Consider the following 24752-nt stretch of genomic DNA (forward strand, 5'->3'; position numbering starts at 1 on the left):
CAGCACCTGTCCTATTGATACACAAAGTTTGAGGAGAATCTATGCTGTAGTTTTCAAGTTATAAGTCACACTAGAAAATGTCCTCGAAAAGATTAAATCCCCGACCTTTTATGGTAAAGAAACCATTAATTTCAAGTAGGGCTCATGAAAATAACATTAAGGTTGCCTGACTGGCTAACTTAATTTTCTTGTGAACTATAACACATTATTCAGTTGACAAATATGAAACGAGAATATCATGTTAAAATTGTCACAAGCTAGATATGATAAATACCCGAGTTCTGATATTAAGGATGTTCTGTAATATTTGTCATGCTTGTTATGATCCATTGTTGAAGTTCTGCAAGTGACAGAAACCCAATTGAGTTTGACTGTATTTCAAACAAAAGTAACATTCACTGAAACTTGAATACCAGATTTTATTCCTTGTATTTGGAAGTGTAAAAAGTGCATTAACACTGTCACACACGCTTTATTTATAAATTTAAGTTTAAAGCACAGATGAAATGAAATTAAGCCTTAAAACTAAGTACCATACCACAATAAAACTTTTCACAGTTTGCAGTTATTGAGGCATTTAATTTGAGATATATTTGCAGTAGGGCTGGGACGAGTTCAAATTTACTACCCGGTTAGCCGATCCCCTATTACCCGGGTACCCACTGCAAGTCTCAAGAGTAGGTAACAAAATGTCAGATTGGATTTAATTGCAGTGTTAAATGGTAGTGTTTTCTATTTTGGAAACAGAACACAAACTCAACATATGATTGTTAGAACATAGAGACTTTCAACACATCCTTTTGTCTAAAATTGTGCATGATACACAAAAAAAATAATAACGGGTGGTATGAAATGATTTCACAAGGTTTGGTTGAAAAGTTCAGTGACGCTTATTTTTATGGCTAAAATGACAATACATGATCAAACTCGATTATTTACAGACCGCCGTCATTTAGTTGAAATATTGGTGAGTGCTTCGTTAAACAACAACAAATAAACAAATCTGACACAACTAACCCAAAGGATCTAAGAGGCACGCGTGGATAACATAATATGCTAAAAGATATGTCTTGAGCCATATCGATTTTAATCATACTTGGTGGCAAACAAATTTTTGCATTCGCACTGTTAACACAACCACAACAAAACCGACCATAACCCACCAAGAGACTTCCTGGCAGTTATAGTAAGCGATCTGTACGTTAATATAACAACAAGCCGACCTTCGACAGAAAACAAATGCGTAAACAGATCCGCCATGACAGTAGCACTGAGCGCAAGTAATTAATGGGAAGAGTCGCGTCCCTTGCAAGATGTATACCACTCGATAAACGTAGCGCTGTGGCCTGGTCTGGGAAAGGGACGTTTACTGACTCGACCTTCGTATGCGGGATGACCGGAAACGGAAGTGGAATTTACTGCCGCAATTACATAGATAATACCGAATTATCGAAATATTATTGGATATACACGTATGTGTACATTGTGAGAAAACCGTTTTCATCTGTACATTAATTCTAAAAATACGCGAACCCTGATTTATTACAAATGATATATCAGTTTCTGCGACCGATGAAAGTGACCTTGAACCCCAGGTCAACCACGCCGAGTACACGTTGACAGGTTCTCGTACTTAGAAGATCGCAAACTTCATTGTTCAACAGCTTCAGAAACAGGTATGATCAAATTTTATACCTTGATTTCTTTTGGCATGAAACATGTCCTATCTTGGATGAAAAGATGACAGGAAATAAAATGTAGTGTCGATAGATATTGGCATGCAACAGTGACTGTGTTTACAAACACGTAGGCCCTATGTGTGATCGATCGTTTTCCACTCACGTCCATAATTTTTCATTTGACAGCAAGTGTCTTTAAGAAAATTTCATAATATGTATGATGTTACTGATTAATTAATATAGACCATATTATAGTAAATTACTGCTATGGTTTTCAAATGTGTGTACAATGATCAACTCCAATACTGTCCAACAGTAGTAGGCCTAACTCATGATTAACTTAATTGCAAAGTTTGTACATTCATGGTAGATCTAGATTCTGATAGGTTACAATGACACAGAGTAAGCCAGTCACAAATTGTAAAATACAAATTCCCATTTTAGTGAGCTCTTATGTCAATTTGGTTGCTGGGGATCTAACAACCCAAGGGATCCCCACAGAGGGGTGGTATAATTATCATTATTCTGCCTGATAGATTTTGAATCAATGCCCCCATATCATTTAAAGTACTGTCTATTTTTCACAGATTGATCAGCTTACAAAAGTATCTATAAACATCAACCTTAGACTATATTTTATTAATCATATTAAAGATTTTGCAAGACACAGTTGAAAGCTCTCTTATAAATCCCATTTCTTGTGATTTTGTGTTAATGAAATAGTAGAAACAAGTGATAAAATACAAAAAATATATTGGTATATATATTATTCACATTTTGTTAGCTGTGCATGTACAATTATGATTATTTGAAGTCAATTTGATTTTACCCATAGTCACTGGAGACAACTGATTCAGTGCTCTATTTTTTTAATGCAATTTATTTTATATTTTAACCTTGGTCAAGTTTTCTGAGCCTATGCACTTTTCTAAGTAATGCTTAGTAATATGTTTTTTTTATAAGTTTGTTTCAATAAAATACACCACAGAAAAGTTAGGCTTAAAGATAGCTGCAGTTTAGGTCTAGATATTGTACCAGCTGGGTGCTGTGCCTCCATGAAGGCCATATAACTATGTGAGGCCTCAAGCGATCATTGTTCTGATGTACAGTATATCCAGTTGACCTTTGTCTAACTTTCTAAACATAACTTTTGTTACATTTGACCACTTTCCAAATGGCATTGTTTGTTCACAGCTTTTGGCCATGGGAGCCATGCCAATTTACACTTGTCAAGGAGGTACACAAAGTATGGGATCTAGACTACCACTACCAGTTGTCGGACTTTCATTTTGTGGAAACCTCAATGGCTGAGTGGGTTAGATTGCTGACTTTGTGTGCTGGCATTTGGGGGCCTCACTCTGGCTGTGTGGGTTCGAATCCCGGATTGGACTCAACCCCAAAAGATACTAGAATTTGTACTTTACTAAGAAAGTGTTATCCCAAATGTAACATTTGTAACATTTGACCACTTTCTAAATGGCATTGTGTGTTCACTGACTTTCTGGTTTTCACATATGGGTGTCGCCTGAAACAGAGTTTAAAGCAGAATTACATGTGTGACAGGTTCAATCATTGGTTTAGGACCCTGACCCAGATCAGGAAACTTGATGTGTTTCAGTTAGCAGTAGAGTAAAGTGGTGTTTTAAGGCCTTATATTTTTTAGTTGGTTTTTGAGACCGATTGACAAAAAAACCACCTGAAAATAGAAAAGAAAGTAGAAACACTGTTTTACAACTTAGTGAAAAGAAAAGGACAAACTGATTTTCTACACAGAGTTATGGGAATTGAATTGCCGCATCGCCAAGAGGCCACCCTAACTGTTGATAAGATCTAAAAAAAAGATCGAGATACAAATTACATTTATCATGTTTATATTTCAAATTGGATACATAGATTCAAACTTTTGCACTTTTTGTGATGGGGCTCCAGAGACAATTATTCATATGTTGTGTGAATGCAGCCATATTTTGGTGATTTGGAGTGATATGACAGATTGGAGTGGACAGATATTATCAGGAGAGGTAATTTTTGCTGAGAAAAAATATTAAGTTTGGCTTAGGTAAACCTAACAATCCCTAACATGCAATTTTTATAGTGACCAAAAATTATGTTTATAACAAAAATAGGAACTTAAAATGTTTGTTTTTTTAACAACTTTAAAATGAAGTACAAAACTATTATGACACAACAAAATTTAATGCATCGTCAAACTGCAGTCAATCCCTGTTTTTCTCCCTCTGGTCTTCCTTCCATACCATATTTGCACAACAGATTTAAGATACTCGTGAACAATTATAAATGTATGCTCTACCTTAAAATGTTAAATCAACATGAAAATCGACAGAAACAAAGATCTGTTTCCCTCTTTTGTTAAAATACCGATATAGAGTAAAAGATATGATGTGACTGATATGAATGCGAGTTCTTTTTCTTGTATCCACGCAGCAGTCTGGCTATAGTCTGTATCATAGGATGATGTAGTGTTGGATATTCATGACACAGATGCCTGGATTTTGTTACAATGACTACAAATAGACCATTGTTTATATGCATACTGTCAGGGCTGTGCTTTATTTGAGAGGATGATGTATATATCTGTATGACCTTGTCCATCAATATAAACAGCTTGGGAAATAAAAACAAAAAACAAAAACAAGTCAGATGTGTTTTGGTATCATCCGCAATTGAATTTCCATTATGTTGTGACCACGAATTTGTTTTTCATTCATTAGAAGCAGTACTAATTTGGAAGTTGAATTTTGTTAAAGATTTTTCGACCACCAACATTGTATTTTTTACAAAAGTTTTTGTAAATAAACAAATAAAAAGTGAAATGCCTTTTGAAAATTTTTATGTATGTATAGAAATAATTATTTGCCAGAGAAAATTTAGAGCTAATGGAGGAGGATTTCGTCAAATTAAAGTAGTGATTAGTAGGGGTGATGAAAGTGTGTCTACCACTATGACATTGTGCCTACCACTGTAGTCTATAGCACCATTCCACTTCTCTGGCACCAAAGAAATTCAAGTCTTAAAGATTAGTGAAGAAAGTTATGGCCTCTGTATTCTGGGATGCAAAGGGTGTGGTCCTTGTTGATTACTTAGAAAGGCAATTACTGGTGCTGACTATGGTTTTTTGCTTCATTGCCTGAGATATTCTATCAAAGAAAAGTGGCGAGGAATGCTGACTGCTGGAGTTCTAGTATTTCATGACAATGCCTCTTCTCACACCTTTCAACTTGCAAAGGCTGCTATGCGACAATGTGGGTTCAAAGTGCTTCCTCATCCCCCATACTCGCCAAACCTGGCACCAAGTGATTTCCACCTGTTTCCTGAAAAAACACCTTTGTGAAAAGCGCTGTGACGAGATAGATGACCTCACAGCTGCCGTGGATGGGTTTTTCAGGGTGGCTTCAGAAAACTTCTTCCTGACTTGAATTGAAATGCTTCACTATCTATGTGAGAAGTGTATTCAAAAGCAGGGAGATTATGTTGAAAAATAAAATTAAAAACACTTTCACAATTGTAGGGTTTGTTTGTTAGGCTTAGAACCCTCGTACTAACAGAACAAACTCTCCCCCCCCCCCCCCCCCCCCTGAAGAGATCACTTATTAAATAAACATACAGCTGTATTACCCATTGTGTTATACCGAACAACATGCTTATGTCAGAGCTCCAGATAAGCTGCGTATCTGAGTTAAATATGCATCAAAAATGCTGAAATATGCAATAAAATAAAATCCAAGCGTATCAAATACGCAACGAACATTACAGATTCGGTACAAAAATAAAACTTGTATTGTGAAGTAACCCTGCGTATTCGATTAGCAAATCAGCAACATATTTGGAAATTATAAACAGACTTTCCGTCAACCTTGCCAAACTCCACGATGACAGTTACATCATGATCATTTGCCGTCACACTTTCTTGTGAAAGTATCGTGGTATTTTTGAGTCCTATAATGCTCTCGAACCCACACGACACCAGTTTGCAGGGACCAGATGAATAGTGTTTTTAAATATTTAACTTAAATACCCACGTGTAAAAACTAGTGGGTAACAGAAATTTGAATACCCAGATAGAATTACTGATACCCAATGATTATAAAATGCATGGGTAAAATACCCACAACACCAAAAGCTTATCTGGAGCTCTGTATGTCCTGCAGGAACAAGTTTCACTCACAAATATCGAAAACTCAAAACATCCCTGGCCTTTTTCAATGACATTGCAGGAAGAGATGAGAGAGATCATTGAGAAGAGCTTATGCACACTCGATGACCCCAGTTACCCTGTTGCTAGGCTGACGTCACATGGCATTGTTTTGCCAGTGGATCTTGCAACAAAATTCCACAAATTTCATCACAGGGAATTGTGACCTGATTGTAAATATGGTGATGCAGGGCCCCGTTCCACAAGGCGATAGTAGTGCAAGGTCATTCATAAGTCTAGGTAAAAGTATGGGAGCTACGTTAAGATTAACGCTATGATAACTTTGTGGAACGGACCCCTGAATTCTAAAGGTGGGGACCCGTGAAGATTCCGGGGTAGAATAGGTCTTCAGCAACCGTAAAAGGTGACTATGCTTGTCATAAAAGGTGACTAAGGGGATCGGGTGGTCAGGCTCGCTGACTTGGTTGATGCATGTCATCGATCCGAATTGCGTGGATCAATGCTCATGATATTAATCACTGGATTGTCTGGTGCAGACTTGATTATTTACAGACCGCTGTCATATAGCTGGAATATTGCTGATATAACAAACAAACCAACAAACCAATCTAAAGGTGGGCCGTTGTATGGTTTTAAATGAATAAATATAAACTTTTGACGTGTTTGAAGTATTATTCTGTTAAACTCAATTGGAGTAAGCTGTGGATTGCGTAGATGTCTGCCTATTCACACATGACAGTGAATTATTATTTTTATAAACGACAAGTAGTAAATAAAATACTAAACTTGTTCCCGTGTTATACTAATTTTATGAAACAAGTAAATAGTTCAGAACTATTCAATCGTTTCATATATTATATGAAGTTACGAACTCATAAGGATATTTATGGGATTGTTTGCTACCTATCGGCTTTCGTTTATCCAAAAACATCTGTGCCACAAAATCTGTTTGTAATAAAATCACAATGAACTCTATGGGTGCCATGTTGATGTAGTTGTAATCAGAGAAGATGTTGCTGAAGAGGAATATGTAGGACAGGTGTGGAAGTGCTGTCTGTCGATACAATGATCCGTTACCTGGCTTGTGTTTGTCTTTCTGGGTCACTCCGTCTCACACAGATCGATGCCAGATGGCCCCTGCAGACTTGCTGCTGTGTGTCAATCCCTAAGTACACTTTCCCTACATGTAACAGGACTTTAACAAGACTAATACCCCATTTAATAGCGCCATGTCCATATTTGGCATTCAACATTTCTTGTCATGCTATTCAATGGGAAGATGTTTTTTAAGTTAAAGAAAAACAGTTTTCCTCAGCAAACATGTAGGGACTTGGCCTGGATGTATTTTGGTGTGTTAATTCAGGAAAAGTATTGATTTTGAAAATATCAAAATTTGTGCATAATATTTTTTTTGTTTATTTGAAAACTTATGTTTTGATTAACAGTTGAAGGTACCTCAAGTCTCTAATTGTAGTTGGTTGGTTTGTTGTTTTACGCCACACTTAGCCATATTCCAGCTATATGACGGCAGTCTGTAAATAATCAAGTCTGGACCAAACAATCCAGTGATCCACGTAATCCAATCCAAGCAAATGGGATATGATGACACGCTTCAACCAAGTCGGCGAGCGTGACCACCGGATCCCGTTAGTTGCCTCTTACGACAAGCATAGTCACACATTGAAATATGTCTAATTTCTTATAACCAGCACTTAGCTGGGGATATATCAATCATGAAATTCATTCCAAAATACACTTATGTTGTAAGGTTTCTATTGATAGTTGATAGTTAAAAATGAATAAAAGGAAATGGCTTAAATATCTCGGTGTTGTCAAAAGGGTATGTTAGTTGCTGACTTGCAAGGGAAATGTTGACACGTTGCGAGGTCTTGCACGCTGTTGTTGTTTAACAAACAAGCGAGAATCTGCATGTTGTACACAAGGGTGTCCCGCTGTGGTCTTGGGTGTTTGTCGTACAAGGAGAGGTTAACTCGCTGTCAGCTGGCTCAGTGTGACATCATGGGCAAGAGTGGATCAGTAGGTTTCTATATATTTGATAAGCTGCTCGGTGTAGACAAGGGATTGGGACTTGCTTGACTTCAGTTATTTCTACAAGATTTTATTTTTCCTCCTTTGCTTGTGATTTGAGGTATGATAATTAGGTGACTATTGAATCAAGGTTGCTGCTATGCAGTGAGCGAACTTGCCAGAGACCACAATGAAATTATTTTGCAGACTGACTAAAGTGTATTTTGATGTGCGTTCTGAAGCAAATATATTTCAGTTTGGTCTTTGGCATCGCAGGTGTATCTTCACAGAAGTAACACAGACCAGTCATGGTGTGTCCCATCATAGCCATCCATTTTACAATTTCTCACATGTGAGAGCACATGTGAGACAGTTATGCATAGAAATTGATCATGATTGATGCAATAGGGATCTTTAAGAGGATAATATGTGTTAAACCCGTTTAATATGTACTAGTAGACAGCAAATATTTTATTTTGGTTCAGTGCTTAAAACCATGTTCTTATTGCACTAATATAGTGACGTTTGTATCTGTGAGCACATGCATACGTCACTGCTTGTAATTGTCTATCCCACTGACATACGTTGCCACAGTTTGTCATAGATTCTCCACTCAGACACATTATAGTGTAGACTGTCTTGAGCCGACCAGTCCTTGTTGTATCCCCTTAATGCCAAGCGGGGTGGTCGGGTAGCCTAGTGGTTAAAGCGTTCGCTCATCATGCTGAAGACCCAGGTTCAATTCCTGACATGGGTACAATGTGTGAAGCCCATTTCTGGTGTCCCCTGCCATGATATTGCTGGAATATTGCTAAAAGCGGCATAAAACCAAAACTCACTCACTTAATGCCAAGCACCAGGCAGGGTAACAACAAGTACCATCTTGAAACGGTATTAGTATGACACGGACGGAAATCAAACCACCAATATTCCGCTTCCTAGACAGATGCTCTATCCACCAGACCATGGAGGGGGTCTAAAGTATTTTGAAATATTGGCAGAAATCTTTCTCAGATGTGATACAATGAACTATGTATTTTTTATTTCCAGAAGTGCAAGATGCCTGAGAAGTGTATCCTAGTGACTGGTGGGGCAGGCTACGTGGGGAGCCATTCTGTCATCGAGCTTATTGCGGCGGGCTACTCCGTCGTTGTCCTTGACAACCTGGTCAATGCCAGCATGGGTCAGTACCGGATTACTTGATAACATTGTGGTCAGTGACTGCCTAAAAGTGAACTTGTGTCATGGATTCATCTTCAATCCATCTATCCATCCATCAGCAATTCACTTACTCTCTTCTCAACATAATCTTCAACTATGTTGAATACAGATAAGCAGCATATTTGCATAAGATACCCCCTAAAAATGTTCAAAACCCAATTACTTTTAATGAACTTGCATACAGAAACGTAATTTGTATAAAAACAGCATGCGTAAATACCCAACGAAGTTTTTTCAGCATGCGTACAATGGAGCTAATTTCCAAAACACAATTACGAGCTAATTTACTTTCTGACTCAAGCTTTTAGTTAGAACCGTTACATACATCTAAAACATTAGGTATAATTTTTTTTAATCTCAAATTGTTTACTTAGTTTGGGAAAAACCCAAAAGAGTGATGAATAGATGAGTGACAAATTATTGGTTACCCAATTAAAAACGTAATGACCCAACCTTTGAGTAAAAATGGTTATGATTTCACATCACATTTAACATCGAGTCAGCTGTAACAAACATAAACAGTGGTATTCTTCATGTTACAAACACAAACAAGGATTACATATGTTGTTGTTGCAATGTTACAGAAAATATAGAAGCTGATGTAATGTTACAGAGAGTACTTAAGCTGGTGTTAAAATGTTAAAGAGAGTACATTAATGTAAGCTGGTGCTACAGTGTTACAGGGAGTATAAAAGCTGGTTTTACAATGTTACAGAGACTATAGAAACTGATGTTATGTGACAGTACATTAATGTAAGCTGGTGCTACAGTGTTACAGGGAGTATATAAGCTGGTGTTACAATGTTACAGAGACTATAGAAGCTGATGTTACGTGATAGAGTACATTAATGTAAGCTGGTGTTACAGTGGGCATATAAGCTGGTTTTACAATGTTACAGAGAGTATATAAGCAAGTGTTTTAGAGACTATATAAGCTGGTGTTACAATGTTACAGAGAGTATATAAGCTGGTGTTACAATGTTAAAGAGAGTATATTAATATAAGCTGGTTTACAATGTTATAGAGAGTATATAAGCTGGTGTTACAATGTTACAGAGTATATAAGCTGGTGTTTTAGAGAGTAGGTAAGCTGGTGTTACAGTGTTACAGAGAGTATATAAGCTGGTGTTACAATGTTACAGAGACTATAGAAGCTGATGTTATGTGACAGAGTACATTAATGTAAGCTGGTGCTACAGTGTTATAGAGAGTATATAAGCTGGTGTTACAATGTCACAGACAGTATGTAAGCTGGTGTTACAATGTTACAGATAGTTATATAAGCTGGTGTTACAATGTTACAGATAGTTATATAAGCTGGTGTTACAATGTTACAGAGAGTATATAAGCTGGTGTTACAATGTTACAGATAGTTATATAAGCTGGTGTTACAATGTTACAGATAGTTATATAAGCTGGTGTTACAATGTTACAGAGAGTATATAAGCTGGTGTTACAATGTTACAGAGAGTATATAAGCTGGTGTTACAATGTTACAGATAGTTATATAAGCTGGTGTTACAATGTTACAGAGAGTATATAAGCTGGTGTTACAATGTTACAGAGAGTATGTACGCTGGTGTTACAATGTTACAGAGAGTACATAAGCTGGTGTTACAATGTTACAGAGAGTATCCGTCGTGTGGAAGAGATCGTGGGGAAGAAGATCCAGACATACAATGTCACCCTGCTGGACAGGAAGGCAGTGGAAGAGGTGTTCGACAAGGTCAGTGGAGGTCAGAGTGCAGGGGTCATTTAGACTGCATCCACCGAGACAGAAGTTCACAATCAATCTTCCACTGATTTTGTGGATATCGGGGACACCATGTTCGTTCTATAGATTCCAGTAACAGATCAGATACAGTTAACCTATCTTCCAAGACTCTCGCGGAGCAACTGTTCCTGTGTTGTGAAGCAATTTAATGTCAGGATAAGGTAGCACTTTAATTGGGGGTTTAGGGATCGATTTGACTGTCTGGAACAGAAAGCCACCAATCAAATAGATAACTGTTCTTTTGTATATGCCAGTGTTCTATATTTGCAAAAGATAAGAAAAATGAATAGGCTTCTACCTTGACTTAAAATAGCAGGGGGTCCCCCCATGATTAATTTTGACAGTCCTTGCAGGCAATATGAGAGTCTTGCAAAGTAATTACTTGGTGTACTGTATATTTTTATATTTACTTGAGAGCCTGGAATGAATCAATGGTCAAGTAGACAGTGGTCATGATTGATGAAATACCACACACCTATAACTGCTCTTGATGTAGTGCTGGTGCAATTAATGTATATTATCCTGTAGGATCCAATACATTTTTCCTGCATCCATTCTCTACATAGGAATAGATCTTAAGCAACCCATACTTGCCGTAAAAGGTGACTATGCTTGTCGTAAAAGGTGACCGACGGGAGAGGGTGGTCAGGCTCACTGACTTGGTTGATAAATGTCATCGATCCCAATTTCATAGATCGATGCTCAAGATGCTCAAGTGTAGGAGAGGCAACAGTGTGCAGTCACAGTCAGCTGAAGTTGAGCGGTTGTATAAGCAACCATTGTTTGCTTCAGTATCAACTTTCTGAGCTAACAACAAACACGTTTAGTTGATGATAAAGAGTGTCCTTGTCATTCTATACTCTTGCACAAAAGTAAGGATTTGAACATGAAAGTCACAGCAGCCATAGTCTAATTTGCCCACTGCACAGCCATAGCTGCATGCATCAATCATTGTCATGATTATGAAGTTTGGTAGGCAGTAAATATTTGGTTCAAAGTTAATATGTGGTATACAGTAAATATTTGGTATGCAGTAAATATGTTGTATACAATAAAATATTTGGTATGCAGTAAATATGTGGTATGCAGTAAATATGTGGTATGCAGTAAATATCAGGTATGCAGTAAATATGTTGTATGCAGTAAATATTTGGTACCTTGTAAATATGTAGTATGCAGTAAATATTTGGTACATAGTAAATATGTGGTATGCAGTTAATGTGTGGTATGCAGTAAATATTTGGTACTCATTAAATATTTGGTAAGCGGAATACAATATGAAATGTTTGTCTTTTGGAATATTTCAATGGTTTATCCTCCTGCGACCTTTGCCTTCATTTATTCGCATTTTAATTATTTTTTCTGTATTTTCATGAGTGTGGCACTAGACAAGAAAAAAATAAACATTCAAATGCATCTGAAAAGCATCATGCTTACCAGATCTGTCTCAGCAGATTATTTAATGTGTAAAACCATATATACAGTGTTTTTATTAATGTTCAGTTATCAGTAAGTTTAGGGACCAATTCAAAAGTTTGATGTGGGATAAAAAATCTTGATTTCTAATGTTTTGTGGTGAGGGAGTTTATCGCCCTGCAAGTTTTCCATCCAACAAAGTCAACTCACCTGATTTATCATTGTTTTATGTTGTAACTAAGCTATTCTATCTTCCTAGAGATAGGGTTTTGTTGTGGCCAGCACTGGTGGTATATCATTCTAATGACGTGCATAATATAGAATGGCAGATTTTATCTATAAAAAGAACTACTAATGATTTTCATTACCTAGTAAATAAACTACAATGTGTTTGTGAGTATTTCAAGGAATTCAACATTTTCAGAATTGAAGTGTTTTTTGATGGGTTGAGGGTAAGTCTCAAAACTTATCCTACAATGAACTTTTGAACTGGTCCCTTACATGATCTCAGGTCCTGATTGTAAGTCATGTTGCCTTGAATCCCTACAGTCATGGACTGTCGCCAGACACAGGTGGACAGTGTTATCAGGAATTACTGTCACCATGTTGCCTTGAATCCCTACAATCATGGACTGTCACCAGACACAGGTGGAATGTTTTTCACAGGGGAACATTAATTTAACTTTCCCCAAATCCCCATGACTCTTCCAGGGTAGACTACCAAGAGAAGACGATTAGTTCCCCTTCTTTCAGTCTTGAAAATGAATTGAAACATATGCTTGGCAAGTGCCTGGTGTTGGGCACAAATATCTCCTCATGATAATATTTTCTATATTCAATGACCAGGTTTCTTCACGTTTTAACAGCTAATGTGCATATATTTGTTTGCAGCACAAGTTCAGTGCAGTGATCCACTTCGCAGGTCTCAAGGCCGTTGGGGAGTCATGTGACCTCCCGCTGTTGTACTACCGGACAAACGTTGGCGGTACAGTCAACCTTTTAGAGGTCAGACATATATTTTACTCACTCGCTTATCAGCCTGTTTCATGGAATCTGTCAGGCAGAAACCTATGATCGTGGGTTTCCAGTCCCAGTTCGCCCTAATGTTTCTAGGTTTGTCAGCACCATACTCGTGTTATGGGTTTCACTGAAGTGGTATTTATAAGACCGGCATCACTTCAGGCTTTCCTCCGACATCAATCTGACATGCCGTGATATAACTTGAATACTAGTATACATGTTGATTGAGCATATCTTACAAAACAAAGCATTTAATGAGTAAACATTGAAATGTCCTGTCTTTGAAATTCAAAACCAACATCCAAGCCAACTGGCTGGTTTGATGTTTGATGTTTGATGTGGAAAAATGCATGCCTTCTACCATCATTGTATTCAGGAGTCCCACAAAGTGTTTTACTTCTCACTGCCCTTGTTGCTTCACTGGGTGTGGGTGGGGGTGTGGGTGTAGGTGGGTGTTAGCCTAATTGTTAAAGTGCTCGCTCATCACGCTGAAAATCTGGGTTCAATTCCCCACATGGGTACAATGTGTGAAGCACATTTCTGGTGCCCCCCCCCCCGTGATATTTTGCTGGAATATTGCTACAGGGGGCGTAAAACAATTCTCACTCACAACTTCACTGGTGCCTGACGTTTTAGGAGCCCCAATGGAACATAGATGGAAATCTAGACTTGCTTCATTTTGGGCTTTTGCATTACAGAAAGGGAAACTGATATGGTTCAGGGACTGTGAGACAGAAGCCTGTGACCATGATGTTTCTAGGTTTGTCAGCGCGATATACATGCTTATAGGTTTCACCCAAGTTAGACCAGCATCATTTTTTGTTTTCACAATTGTCAAGCATACATATTACATTGAATTGTCATGCTTGATTTGAAGGGAAATCCCCTTCTCAAGAAGATTTTGTGTTGAGGTATTGTTGAGCAGACGTGAAGTGACGGCCATGTTGATCTTCCCGATAGGTGATGAAGGAGAAGGGGGTCAACAACTTGGTGTTCTCAAGCTCCGCAACAGTGTATGGCACGCCACAGTATCTTCCTCTGGACGAGAAACACCCAATCGGGGGATGTACTAATCCTTATGGCAAAACAAAGTATTTCATCGAAGAAATTCTAAGAGATCTCTCAAATGCTGAAAAGGTTGGTGAAAGTATTTCAAAGTGTTTAGTGACGTTTTGCAGTAGTTTTCTTGTATTTATAAATCGATTACTGGATGAAATTAGAGCTTGGTTTCGGTGAATTACTTCAAACACTGTACTCATGATATGTAAACCAATGCATTGTTTATGTATTGTATACAAAAATATAATCTATTTGCATTTTAAAAATAATCAAAGAGGCGGTGGGGTAGTCTAGTGGTTAAAGTGTTCACTCGTCATGCCAAAGACCCAGGTTCGATTCCCCACATAGGTACAATGTGTGAAGCCAATTTTTGGTGTCCCTCTGCTGGAATATTGCTAAAAGCTGCGTAAAACCAAACTCACTCACTCACTCTGAGTATCCCAAATGTTTAGTCCATAATCAAAACAAACCAATTACTGGAATTTAATGCTATTTTCTGGTTGGTGCTTCAGAATCAGTTGTGTGGCAAATATATACCATTTGCATATTAAAAATAATCAAGACAAAACAATTTCTGGAATTTTATGCTATTTTCTGGATGGTGAAACAGAATCTGTTGTGGCTGAAAGACAAATATGAGCCTTTACCCATTTCTCTGTATGCCAGTGCTAGTGGAGGTACCTGTAGGTTCCTTCATGGGGAGATCCGAGTTGAGTTAATGTGACAGAACTTGGTGATAAGGGAAGGCGAAATGGTCCAGTGGTAAAGCACTTGTTGCAGCAGCCTGGGTTTGATTCCAAAACTGGTGTCACCCACGATGATGTCTCTGGAATAGAAATGGAACTATATCAGGTTGCTGCCTTCTCCGACCTGCAACAGATAATGAATAAGTTGCAAGTGATTCCATCACATATGATTGGCTAGCCTAGCAATGTTTCCATAAACTGGAAAACAATTGGACCCGCCCACTAGCAGACTTGTGTGTCCTGATTTGCTGATACTAGAATGGGTGGGGCTTGCGCTGAACGATGTATTGATCTTGTATTGGTGTTTACATTGTATTACTTATTTAATTAGCATTCTGTGAAGTTATTATTGTTGATGTTTGGATTTGTAAATATTGACTTCAATAGATTTATAAACATTAAAATGGTGGACACACACTGTAAATACCCTATTAGGTTTTTATAGTATCAACACCGTTTTTTACGAAACTACTAAGGGTGGGCGGTATTACTGGTATGTCAGTAAATTGAGGTTCATTCTTTCCATGATTACGCATCACAATATCAGTTTTTAATGCTCGGTATATCCGGTGATTTCAGGCAATTTCAAATAACGATTTTAATCACATTTTATATTAGACACTATAATACTTGCCACATACATGTATCTTCGAAATATTTCCGTAATTCCAAAATACAAATTCGCTATTTGGGAGTTCGCTTCGGTGACACCAAGTCATCACTGTCCCAGAGTGTGAATGAGTAAACATCATGTTGTACTAGCATCTTGTTTTGTTCCATTAATGAACTTCAATTAATGTATCAGATTGCTTCTGAATTCAAAATTTAGAATTATACAATATATTGTGATACATACTTCCCTGTGCATCGTAAAATATTGTGATTCACTCTAAACATTCAATACAAATCCCTAGTAACTACCTCTATAATTACACAAAAATATTCAATCGTCAACTCTGATCATATTATGTGCTGGTTGTATGTGCAGCAGTGGAACATTGTGATCCTGAGATACTTCAACCCGGTCGGTGCCCACAAGTCCGGGAAGATCGGCGAGGACCCCCAGGGCCCACCAAACAACCTGATGCCCTTCGTAGCCCAGGTGGCCGTGGGACGCAGATCGGAGCTGAAGGTGTACGGCAGCGACTACGACACCCCAGATGGGACAGGTCAGTGAACTGTGTGGTCTGCCGCTATCAGGGTCGTCTTTATCATCTGTACTGTTCTTGCAAGTTGCAGCATGGAAATATTTTCATAGCTTCAGTTTATTGGTTGTAGATTGTATAGTTTTTAGAAGTTGTGCTTTTTAGTGTAATTTGTGTGGATTATCTCCCCTTGACCATAAAATAAAGCGTATAAATGTATTTTAATTTAGTTGTTAATTACTTCGCCAAACATACTTCTTAATGGGTTTTTTAAATGTTAATTCATTGTTGTAAAGATAGTTTTCAATATATTACTCTTCTCAGGACTTCATTCACATTTTTGCCGCCTAAACATTTTCAAAGTGTTACAACACAGAAGTATGGGACATTGCTACAGTGCTTTCGCCAACTCATTCCTTGTGCTAATCCATTTAGACTATCCTTGTGCCAGGATGGAGAGAGGAAAACAACATTATGTAATTTGTCTGTAGTGTCATAAATCAAAGAAATGGTACAAAATACGCACAACAAAATCAAAGTATACCCAATTTATTTTTTAGATTTAACTGCGACATATATTTGAAAAGTAATTTGCTACTCTGACCCACAATGCTGTTAGTACAGGTTCTAGATAGTCTCACCTGACCACACCAGGATCCAGTCTGTCAGATGCGTTACACATTGTTGTTGGTTCTAGGTGTTCGTGATTATATTCATGTGGTTGACCTTGCACAAGGTCATGTGGCAGCCATTAAGAAGGTCGAAGAGAGCTGTGGGAACAAGGTGAGTTAGAATCATAGCTGGAATGTCACCGTATTCATGTCAGCCCTGAATAGGAGCTGTGTGGGCGGTGATTTCTCCCTACACAAGTCACACAACATGTCCTCAGTCATTGTGTCATTAAGCCAGAGATTTCCTCTTCTTTGTAGCTTTTTGCTTCATCTCCTGAGAGATTCTATCAAAGAAAAGCGGCGAGGAATACTGACTGCTTGAGTTCTACTATTTCATGACAATGCCTCTTCTCACACCTCTCAACATGCAAAGGCTGCTATGTGGGTTAAAAGAGCTTACTCATCCTCCATATGGGGGCGGTCGGGTAGCATAGTGGTTAAAGCGTTTGCTCTTCACACCGAAGACCCAGGTTCCATTCCCCATATCGGCACAATGAGTGAAGCCCATTTCTGGTGTCCCCTGTTAAGATATTGCTTGAATAATGCTAAAAGCAGCGTCAAACCATACTCACTCACTCGTCCATGTAGTAACTGGGATATTTTTTAAGTGTGAGTGAGTGAGTGAGTGAGTTGGGTTAAACGCCGCTTTTAACAGTATTCCATTTATATCACGGTGTGTCAGCTTAATGTAGGAGGAAAGCCCGAAGTGATGCAGGTCTCAGACGTTTACCACTTCGGTGAAACCCACGAGCACGGGTAAGGTGCTGACGAACCTAGAAACATAATCGGGTCGAACCGGGATTCGAACCCACAATCATAGGTTTCTGGCGTGCCCAAGGGACGCAACTCTGCACAGCGAATCGCTGCGCCTTAGACGACTGGGCCACTCGTGCCCCTATTTTTAAAGAACAGTAGACTACGGTTATAACAAACTCAAAGGGACCACTAATTATATTTCGTAATAACCATAGTTTGATATAAGCATATATACAGCATATAAACAACAAATGTCCGGGAATAAAAAATAAGTTTGTTATGTTGGTCAGTTTGTTTTAAGCATAGTTTACTGTATTTGGTCAGTGACATTTGGAAGGGTGTAGTGGATGCCTACCCCATTATTCTGTGGTATTGATGCAGCTGTGTCTCAGTGTAGTGGATGCCTACCCCAGTATTCTGTGGTATTGATGCAGCTGTGTCTCAGAGTAGTGGATGCCTACCCCAGTATTCTGTGGTATTGAGGCAGCTGTGTCTCAGTGTAGTGGATGCCTACCCCAGTATTCTGTGGTATTGATGCAGCTGTGTCTCACAGCCAAGGCTTCTGTTAATGACCTCTCTTTCTCTTCCATTGAAGACCTACAACCTGGGCACTGGACATGGCTACTCCGTGCTGGATATGGTCAAGGCATTTGAGAAGGCATCAGGAAAGTCGGTGGGTATTCAATACACTAGACACCCCCATACAATACACTAGACTCCCCCATACAATACACTTGACTCCCATACAATACACTAGACTCCCCCACATACTATACATTATACTCATGTATACAAGACACTACGCTCCCGTATACAACACACCAGACTCCCATATACAACACACCAGACTCCCCTATACAACACACCAGACTCCTCTGTACAACGCACCTGACTCCCGTATACAACACCCCAGACTCCCCTATACAACACACCTGACTCCTCTGTACAACGCACCTGACTCTATACAACACACCAGACTCCTCTATACAATGCACCAGACTCCTCTATACAACACACCAAACTCCTCTGTACAACACACCAGACTCCCCTATACAAAACACCAGACTCCTCTGTACAACACACCAGACTCCTCTGTACAACACACCAGACTCCCCTATACAACACACTAGACTCCCCTATACAACACACCTGACTCCCCTGTACAATGCACCAGACTCCCCTGTACAACACACCAGACTCCTCTGTGCAACACACCAGACTCCTCTGTACAACACACCAGACTCCTCTATACAATGCACCAGACTCCTCTATACAACACACCAAACTCCTCTGTACAACACACCAGACTCCCCTATACAACACACCAGACTCCTCTGTACAACACACCAGACTCCTCTGTACAACACACCAGACTCCCCTATACAACACACCTGACTCCCCTGTACAATGCACCAGACTCATCTGTACAACACACCAGACTCCTCTGTACAACACACCAGACTCCCCTATACAACACACCAGACTCCTCTGTACAACACACCAGACTCCTCTGTACAACACACCAGACTCCCCTATACAACACACCAGACTCCACTACACAACACACCAGACTCCTCTGTACAACACACCAGACTCCTCTGTACAACGCAACATACTCCCCTACACAACACACCAGACTCCTCTGTACAACACACCAGACTCCCCTATACAACACACCAGACTTCTCTGTACAACACACCAGACTCCCCTATACAACACACCAGACTCCCCTATACAACACACCAGACTCCCCTGTACAACATAGCAGGCTTCCATGCACTAAGAATCTTGATGAGCCATTCACCTTTGCTTTACAGATTCCATACAGTAAAGTTGAGCGCCGTCTGGGAGACATTGCCTCGTGTTACGCTGATGCCGCCCTCGCCAAGACGGAGCTGTCATGGACTGCACAGAAAGACCTGGATGAGATGTGTAAGTCCTCAGTGCATCTATGAAGTGATTCACTTGTCTATTGTTGTGTTAAGTAGGTGTCTTAAACTTACACCCTCTTTTATATCAAATGTCATCCTTCTCTCCATCAAGATCTCGAGGCGAGGGGCGGTCGGGTAGCCTGATGGTTAAAGCGTTCGCTCGTCACGCTAAAGACCCGGGTTCGATTCCTGACGTGGGTACAATGTGTGAAGCCCATTTCTGGTGTCCACCGCTGTGATATTGCTGGAATATTACTAAAAGCGGCGTAAAACCATACTCACTCACTCACTTACTCTCGCGGCAAACCTTGAGAGATCTTTGACAGGCCAGTGAAGGATTCATGGATTTTGAGCCAGTCGGGTATCAGCTTTCTAAAATTATTCGGATTCAATACTTTACCCTGATTCACCTCTGTCCCTGATTCAGAAGATTTTTTCACAACATGAGAAAGTCCATACAAAACACAAACACTCACTTCAGGTGAAGATGGCTTGGTCCACTGCCTGTTCCTGTTTGTTCCTGTTTGTTTTCTAGATAAAGAAATATGATGGGCTTCACTTGTTTGTACTGAGAGTTTGAAAGGTTAGTCACATCTTGACAGCAAGTTCCCCTGGCATGGCCTCTGATGGAGGTTAGTCAGATCTTGACAGGAAGTTCTCCTGGCATGGCCTCTGATGGAGGTTAGTCAGATCTTGACAGAAAGTTCCCCTGGCACGTCCTCTGATGGAGGTTAGTCTGATCTTGACAGGAAGTTCCCCAGGCACGGCCTCTAATGGACGTTGGTCAGATCTTGACAGGAAGTTCCCCTGGCATGGCCTCTGATGGAGATTGGCCATATCTTGTCAGAAAGTTCCCCTGGCATGGCCTCTGATGGAGATTAGTCACATCTTGACAGGAAGTTCCCCTGGCATGGCCTCTGATGGAGATTAGTCAGATCTTGACAGGAAGTTCCCCTGGCATGGCCTCTGATGGAGATTAGTCACATCTTGACAGGAAGTTCCCCTGGCATGGCCTCTGATGGAGATTAGTCAGATCTTGACAGGAAGTTCCCCTGGCATGGCCTCTGATGGAGATTAGTCAGATCTTGACAGGAAGTTCCCCTGGCATGGCCTCTGATGGAGGTTAGTCACATCTTGACAGGAAGTTCCCCTGGCATGGCCTCTGATGGAGATTAGTCAGATCTTGACAGGAAGTTCCCCTGGCATGGCCTCTGATGGAGATTAGTCAGATCTTGACAGGAAGTTCCCCTGGCATGGCCTCTGATGGAGGTTAGTCACATCTTGACAGGAAGTTCCCCTGGCATGGCCTCTGATGGAGATTAGTCAGATCTTGACAGGAAGTTCCCCTGGCATGGCCTCTGATGGAGATTAGTCAGATCTTGACAGGAAGTTCCCCTGGCATGGCCTCTGATGGAGATTAGTCAGATCTTGACAGGAAGTTCCCCTGGCACGGCCTCTGATGGAGGTTAGTCAGATCTTGACAGGAAGTTCCCCTGGCATGGCCTCTGATGGACGTTGGTCAGATCTTGTCAGGAAGTTCCCCTGGCATGGCCTCTGATGGAGGTTAGTCAGATCTTGACAGGAAGTTCCCCTGGCATGGCCTCTGATGGAGGTTAGTCAGATCTTGACAGCAAGTTCCCCTGGCATGGCCTCTGATGGAGGTTAGTCAGATCTTGACAGGAAGTTCCCCTGGCACGTCCTCTGATGGAGGTTAGTCTGATCTTGACAGGAAGTTCCCCTGGCATAGCCTCTGATGGAGATTGGCCATATCTTGTCAGGAAGTTCCCCTGGCATGGCCTCTGATGGAGGTTAGTCAGATCTTGACAGGAAGTTCCCCTGGCATGGCCTCTGATGGAGGTTAGTCAGATCTTGACAGGAAGTTCCCCTGGCATGGCCTCTGATGGAGATTAGCCATATCTTGTCAGGAAGTTCCCCTGGCATGGCCTCTGATGGAGGTTGGCCATATCTTGTCAGGAAGTTCCCCTGGCATGGCCCGTGATGGAGATTGGCCATATCTTGTCAGGAAGTTCCCCTGGCATGGCCTCTGATGGAGGTTGGCCATATCTTGTCAGAAAGTTCCCCTGGCATGGCCTCTGATGGAGGTTAGTCTGATCTTGACAGGAAGTTCCCCAGGCACGGCCTCTAATGGACGTTGGTCAGATCTTGACAGGAAGTTCCCCTGGCATGGCCTCTGATGGAGGTTGGCCATATCTTGTCAGAAAGTTCTCCTGGCATGGCCTCTGATGGAGGTTGGCTATATCTTGTCAGAAAGTTCTCCTGGCATGGCCTCTGATGGAGGTTGGCCATATCTTGTCAGAAAGTTCTCCTGGTATGGCCTCTGATGGAGGTTGGCCATATCTTGTCAGAAAGTTCTCCTGTCATGGCCTCTGATGGAGGTTGGCCATATCTTGTCAGAAAGTTCTCCTGTCATGGCCTCTGATGGAGGTTGGCCATATCTTGTCAGAAAGTTCTCCTGGCATGGCCTGTGATGGAGATTGGCTATATCTTGTCAGAAAGTTCTCCTGGCATTGCCTCCCTCTGATGGAGGTTGGCCATATCTTGACAGGGAGTTCCCCTGGCATGGCCTCTGATGGAGGTTGGCCATATCTTGACAGGAGTTCACCTAGTTCCATTCCCACCTAACTCATTTCCACCCCTCCACCCTGATACAATCTCTTTCTGGCTGTCAGCATTCCAATATGATTACTTAAACCACGCCTGAAATTTTTACATATTGTAGAAATTTTTTGCGTCCCTCAAAAGAAACACTTTAACTTATGAACATGCACAGTTCCATTTCTACTTTCATGCATACCTTTACACTTGAGTTATACACAAGTTATAAGTATTTCTCCTCATTTTATGTATGTAAGATGATAGTAAAACTGTTAATACATGATGGTGCTCATGGTTATAGGACCGTATCTCATTGGAATACACAGGAGCTGTTGCATGTAAGATGATAGTAATACCATTAACACTTGATGGTTGTCATGGTTATAGGACCATATCCAACAGGAATACCCAGGAAGTGTCGTATGTAAGATGATAGTAATACCATTAACACTTGATGGTTGTCATGGTTATAGGACCATATCCAACAGGAATACCCAGGAAGTGTCATATGTAAGATGATAGTAATACCGTTAACACTTGATTGTTGTCATGGTTATAGGACCATATCCAACAGGAATACCCAGGAAGTGTTGTATATAAGATGATAGTAATACCGTTAACACTTGATGGTTGTCATGGTTATAGGGCCATATCCCATGGGAATACCCAGGAAGTGTCGTATGTAAGATGATAGTAATATTGTTGATACATGATGGTCGTCATGGTTATAGGACCATATCCCATGGGAATACCCAGGAAGTGTCATATGTAAGATGATAGTAATATTGTTGATGCATGATGGTCGTCATGGTTATAGGGCCGTATGCATGGGAATACCCAGGAAGTGTCGTATGTTAGATGATAGTAATATTGTTGATACATGATGGTCATCATGGTTATAGGACCATATCCAACAGGAATACCCAGGAAGTGTCGTATGTAAGATGATAGTAATATTGTTGATACATGATGGTGGTCATGGTTATAGGACCGTATGCATGGGAATACCCAGGAAGTGTCGTATGTAAGATGATAGTAATACCGTTAACACTTGATGGTTGTCATGGTTATAGGACCATATCCCATGGGAATACCCAGGAAGTGTCGTATGTTAGATGATAGTAATATTGTTGATACATGATGGTCGTCATGGTTAAAGGACCGTGTGCATGGGAATACCCAGGAAGTGTCGTATGTAAGATGATAGTATTATTGTTGATACATGATGGTCGTCATGGTTAAAGGACCGTATGCATGGGAATACCCAGGAAGTGTCGTATGTAAGATGATAGTATTATTGTTGATACATGATGGTCGTCATGGTTAAAGGACCGTATACATGGGAATACCCAGGAAGTGTCGTATGTAAGATGATAGTATTATTGTTGATACATGATGGTCGTCATGGTTAAAGGACCGTATGCATGGGAATACCCAGGAAGTGTCGTATGTAAGATGATAGTATTATTGTTGATACATGATGGTCGTCATGGTTAAAGGACCGTATGCATGGGAATACCCAGGAAGTGTCGTATGTAAGATGATAGTATTATTGTTGATACATGATGGTCGTCATGGTTAAAGGACCGTATACATGGGAATACCCAGGAAGTGTCGTATGTAAGATGATAGTATTATTGTTGATACATGATGGTCGTCATGGTTAAAGGACCGTATGCATGGGAATACCAAGGAAGTGTCGTATGTAAGATGATAGTATTATTGTTGATACATGATGGTCGTCATGGTTAAAGGACCGTATGCATGGGAATACCCAGGAAGTGTCGTATGTAAGATGATAGTATTATTGTTGATACATGATGGTCGTCATGGTTATAGGACCGTGTGCATGGGAATACCCAGGAAGTGTCGTATGTAAGATGTTTTACATGTGTGTTGTCATGTTTTGCAGGTGAGGATCTGTGGAGATGGCAGTCGACCAACCCTAATGGCTTCCGACCAGCTGAGGGCAAATAATGGCAGCTTACACTAGGCATTAATTTAAGTACAGATAAATTATAGTATGAACAATCATTGCCCAATCTGTTTCACATTTTGACACTGTACAGTGATCACCCTCAGGTAGCCATTAAGAGGGTGGGCTATGTGGGAGGATCATTTATTTTTGTAGATCATAGACATACATGTTGGGAACATTATGACTTGTGTGGGAATGGGGAGCCGTGTCTATAAGGCTCCACTGTATAGTAAATGTTGAACTGTGATGGCTCCACTTGGTCGGATGAGAATATGGAGTCTTACGACTCCAGTTGAGATGTGATGTGGAGCTGTCGGATGGCTCCTGGTGTCATGTGACATGGATCTACATGTCTTCAAGTGTCATGTGACATGGAGCTATCTGATGGCTCCAAATGCCATGTGACATGGAGCTATCTGATGGCTCCAGGTGCCATGGAGCTATCTGATGGCTCCAGGTGCCATGTGACATGGAGCTATCTGATGGCTCCAAATGCCATGGAGCTATCTGATGGCCCTAGGTGACATGTGACATGGAG

At 40.3% G+C, this 24752-nt stretch overlaps 1 protein-coding gene across 1 annotated transcript; it reads left to right on the forward strand.

Moving 5' to 3' along the window:
• The first annotated feature begins 1594 nt into the window (after positions 1–1594).
• LOC139479076 (UDP-glucose 4-epimerase-like) lies at positions 1595–24741 on the forward strand. The gene is made up of 10 exons (XM_071261829.1): positions 1595–1676; positions 8932–9064; positions 10731–10828; positions 13184–13297; positions 14273–14449; positions 16106–16286; positions 16960–17045; positions 18285–18362; positions 19507–19621; positions 24149–24741. Exons 2-10 carry the CDS (start codon positions 8941–8943, stop codon positions 24211–24213), a joined length of 1038 nt encoding a protein of 345 aa, XP_071117930.1. The 5' UTR covers positions 1595–1676; positions 8932–8940; the 3' UTR covers positions 24214–24741.
• Positions 24742–24752: the final 11 nt, after the last annotated feature.

This window comes from Haliotis cracherodii, unplaced genomic scaffold (assembly GCF_022045235.1).
Source record: "Haliotis cracherodii isolate W230 unplaced genomic scaffold, xgHalCrac1.p SCAF_4, whole genome shotgun sequence".
Taxonomy (NCBI): domain Eukaryota; kingdom Metazoa; phylum Mollusca; class Gastropoda; order Lepetellida; family Haliotidae; genus Haliotis; species Haliotis cracherodii.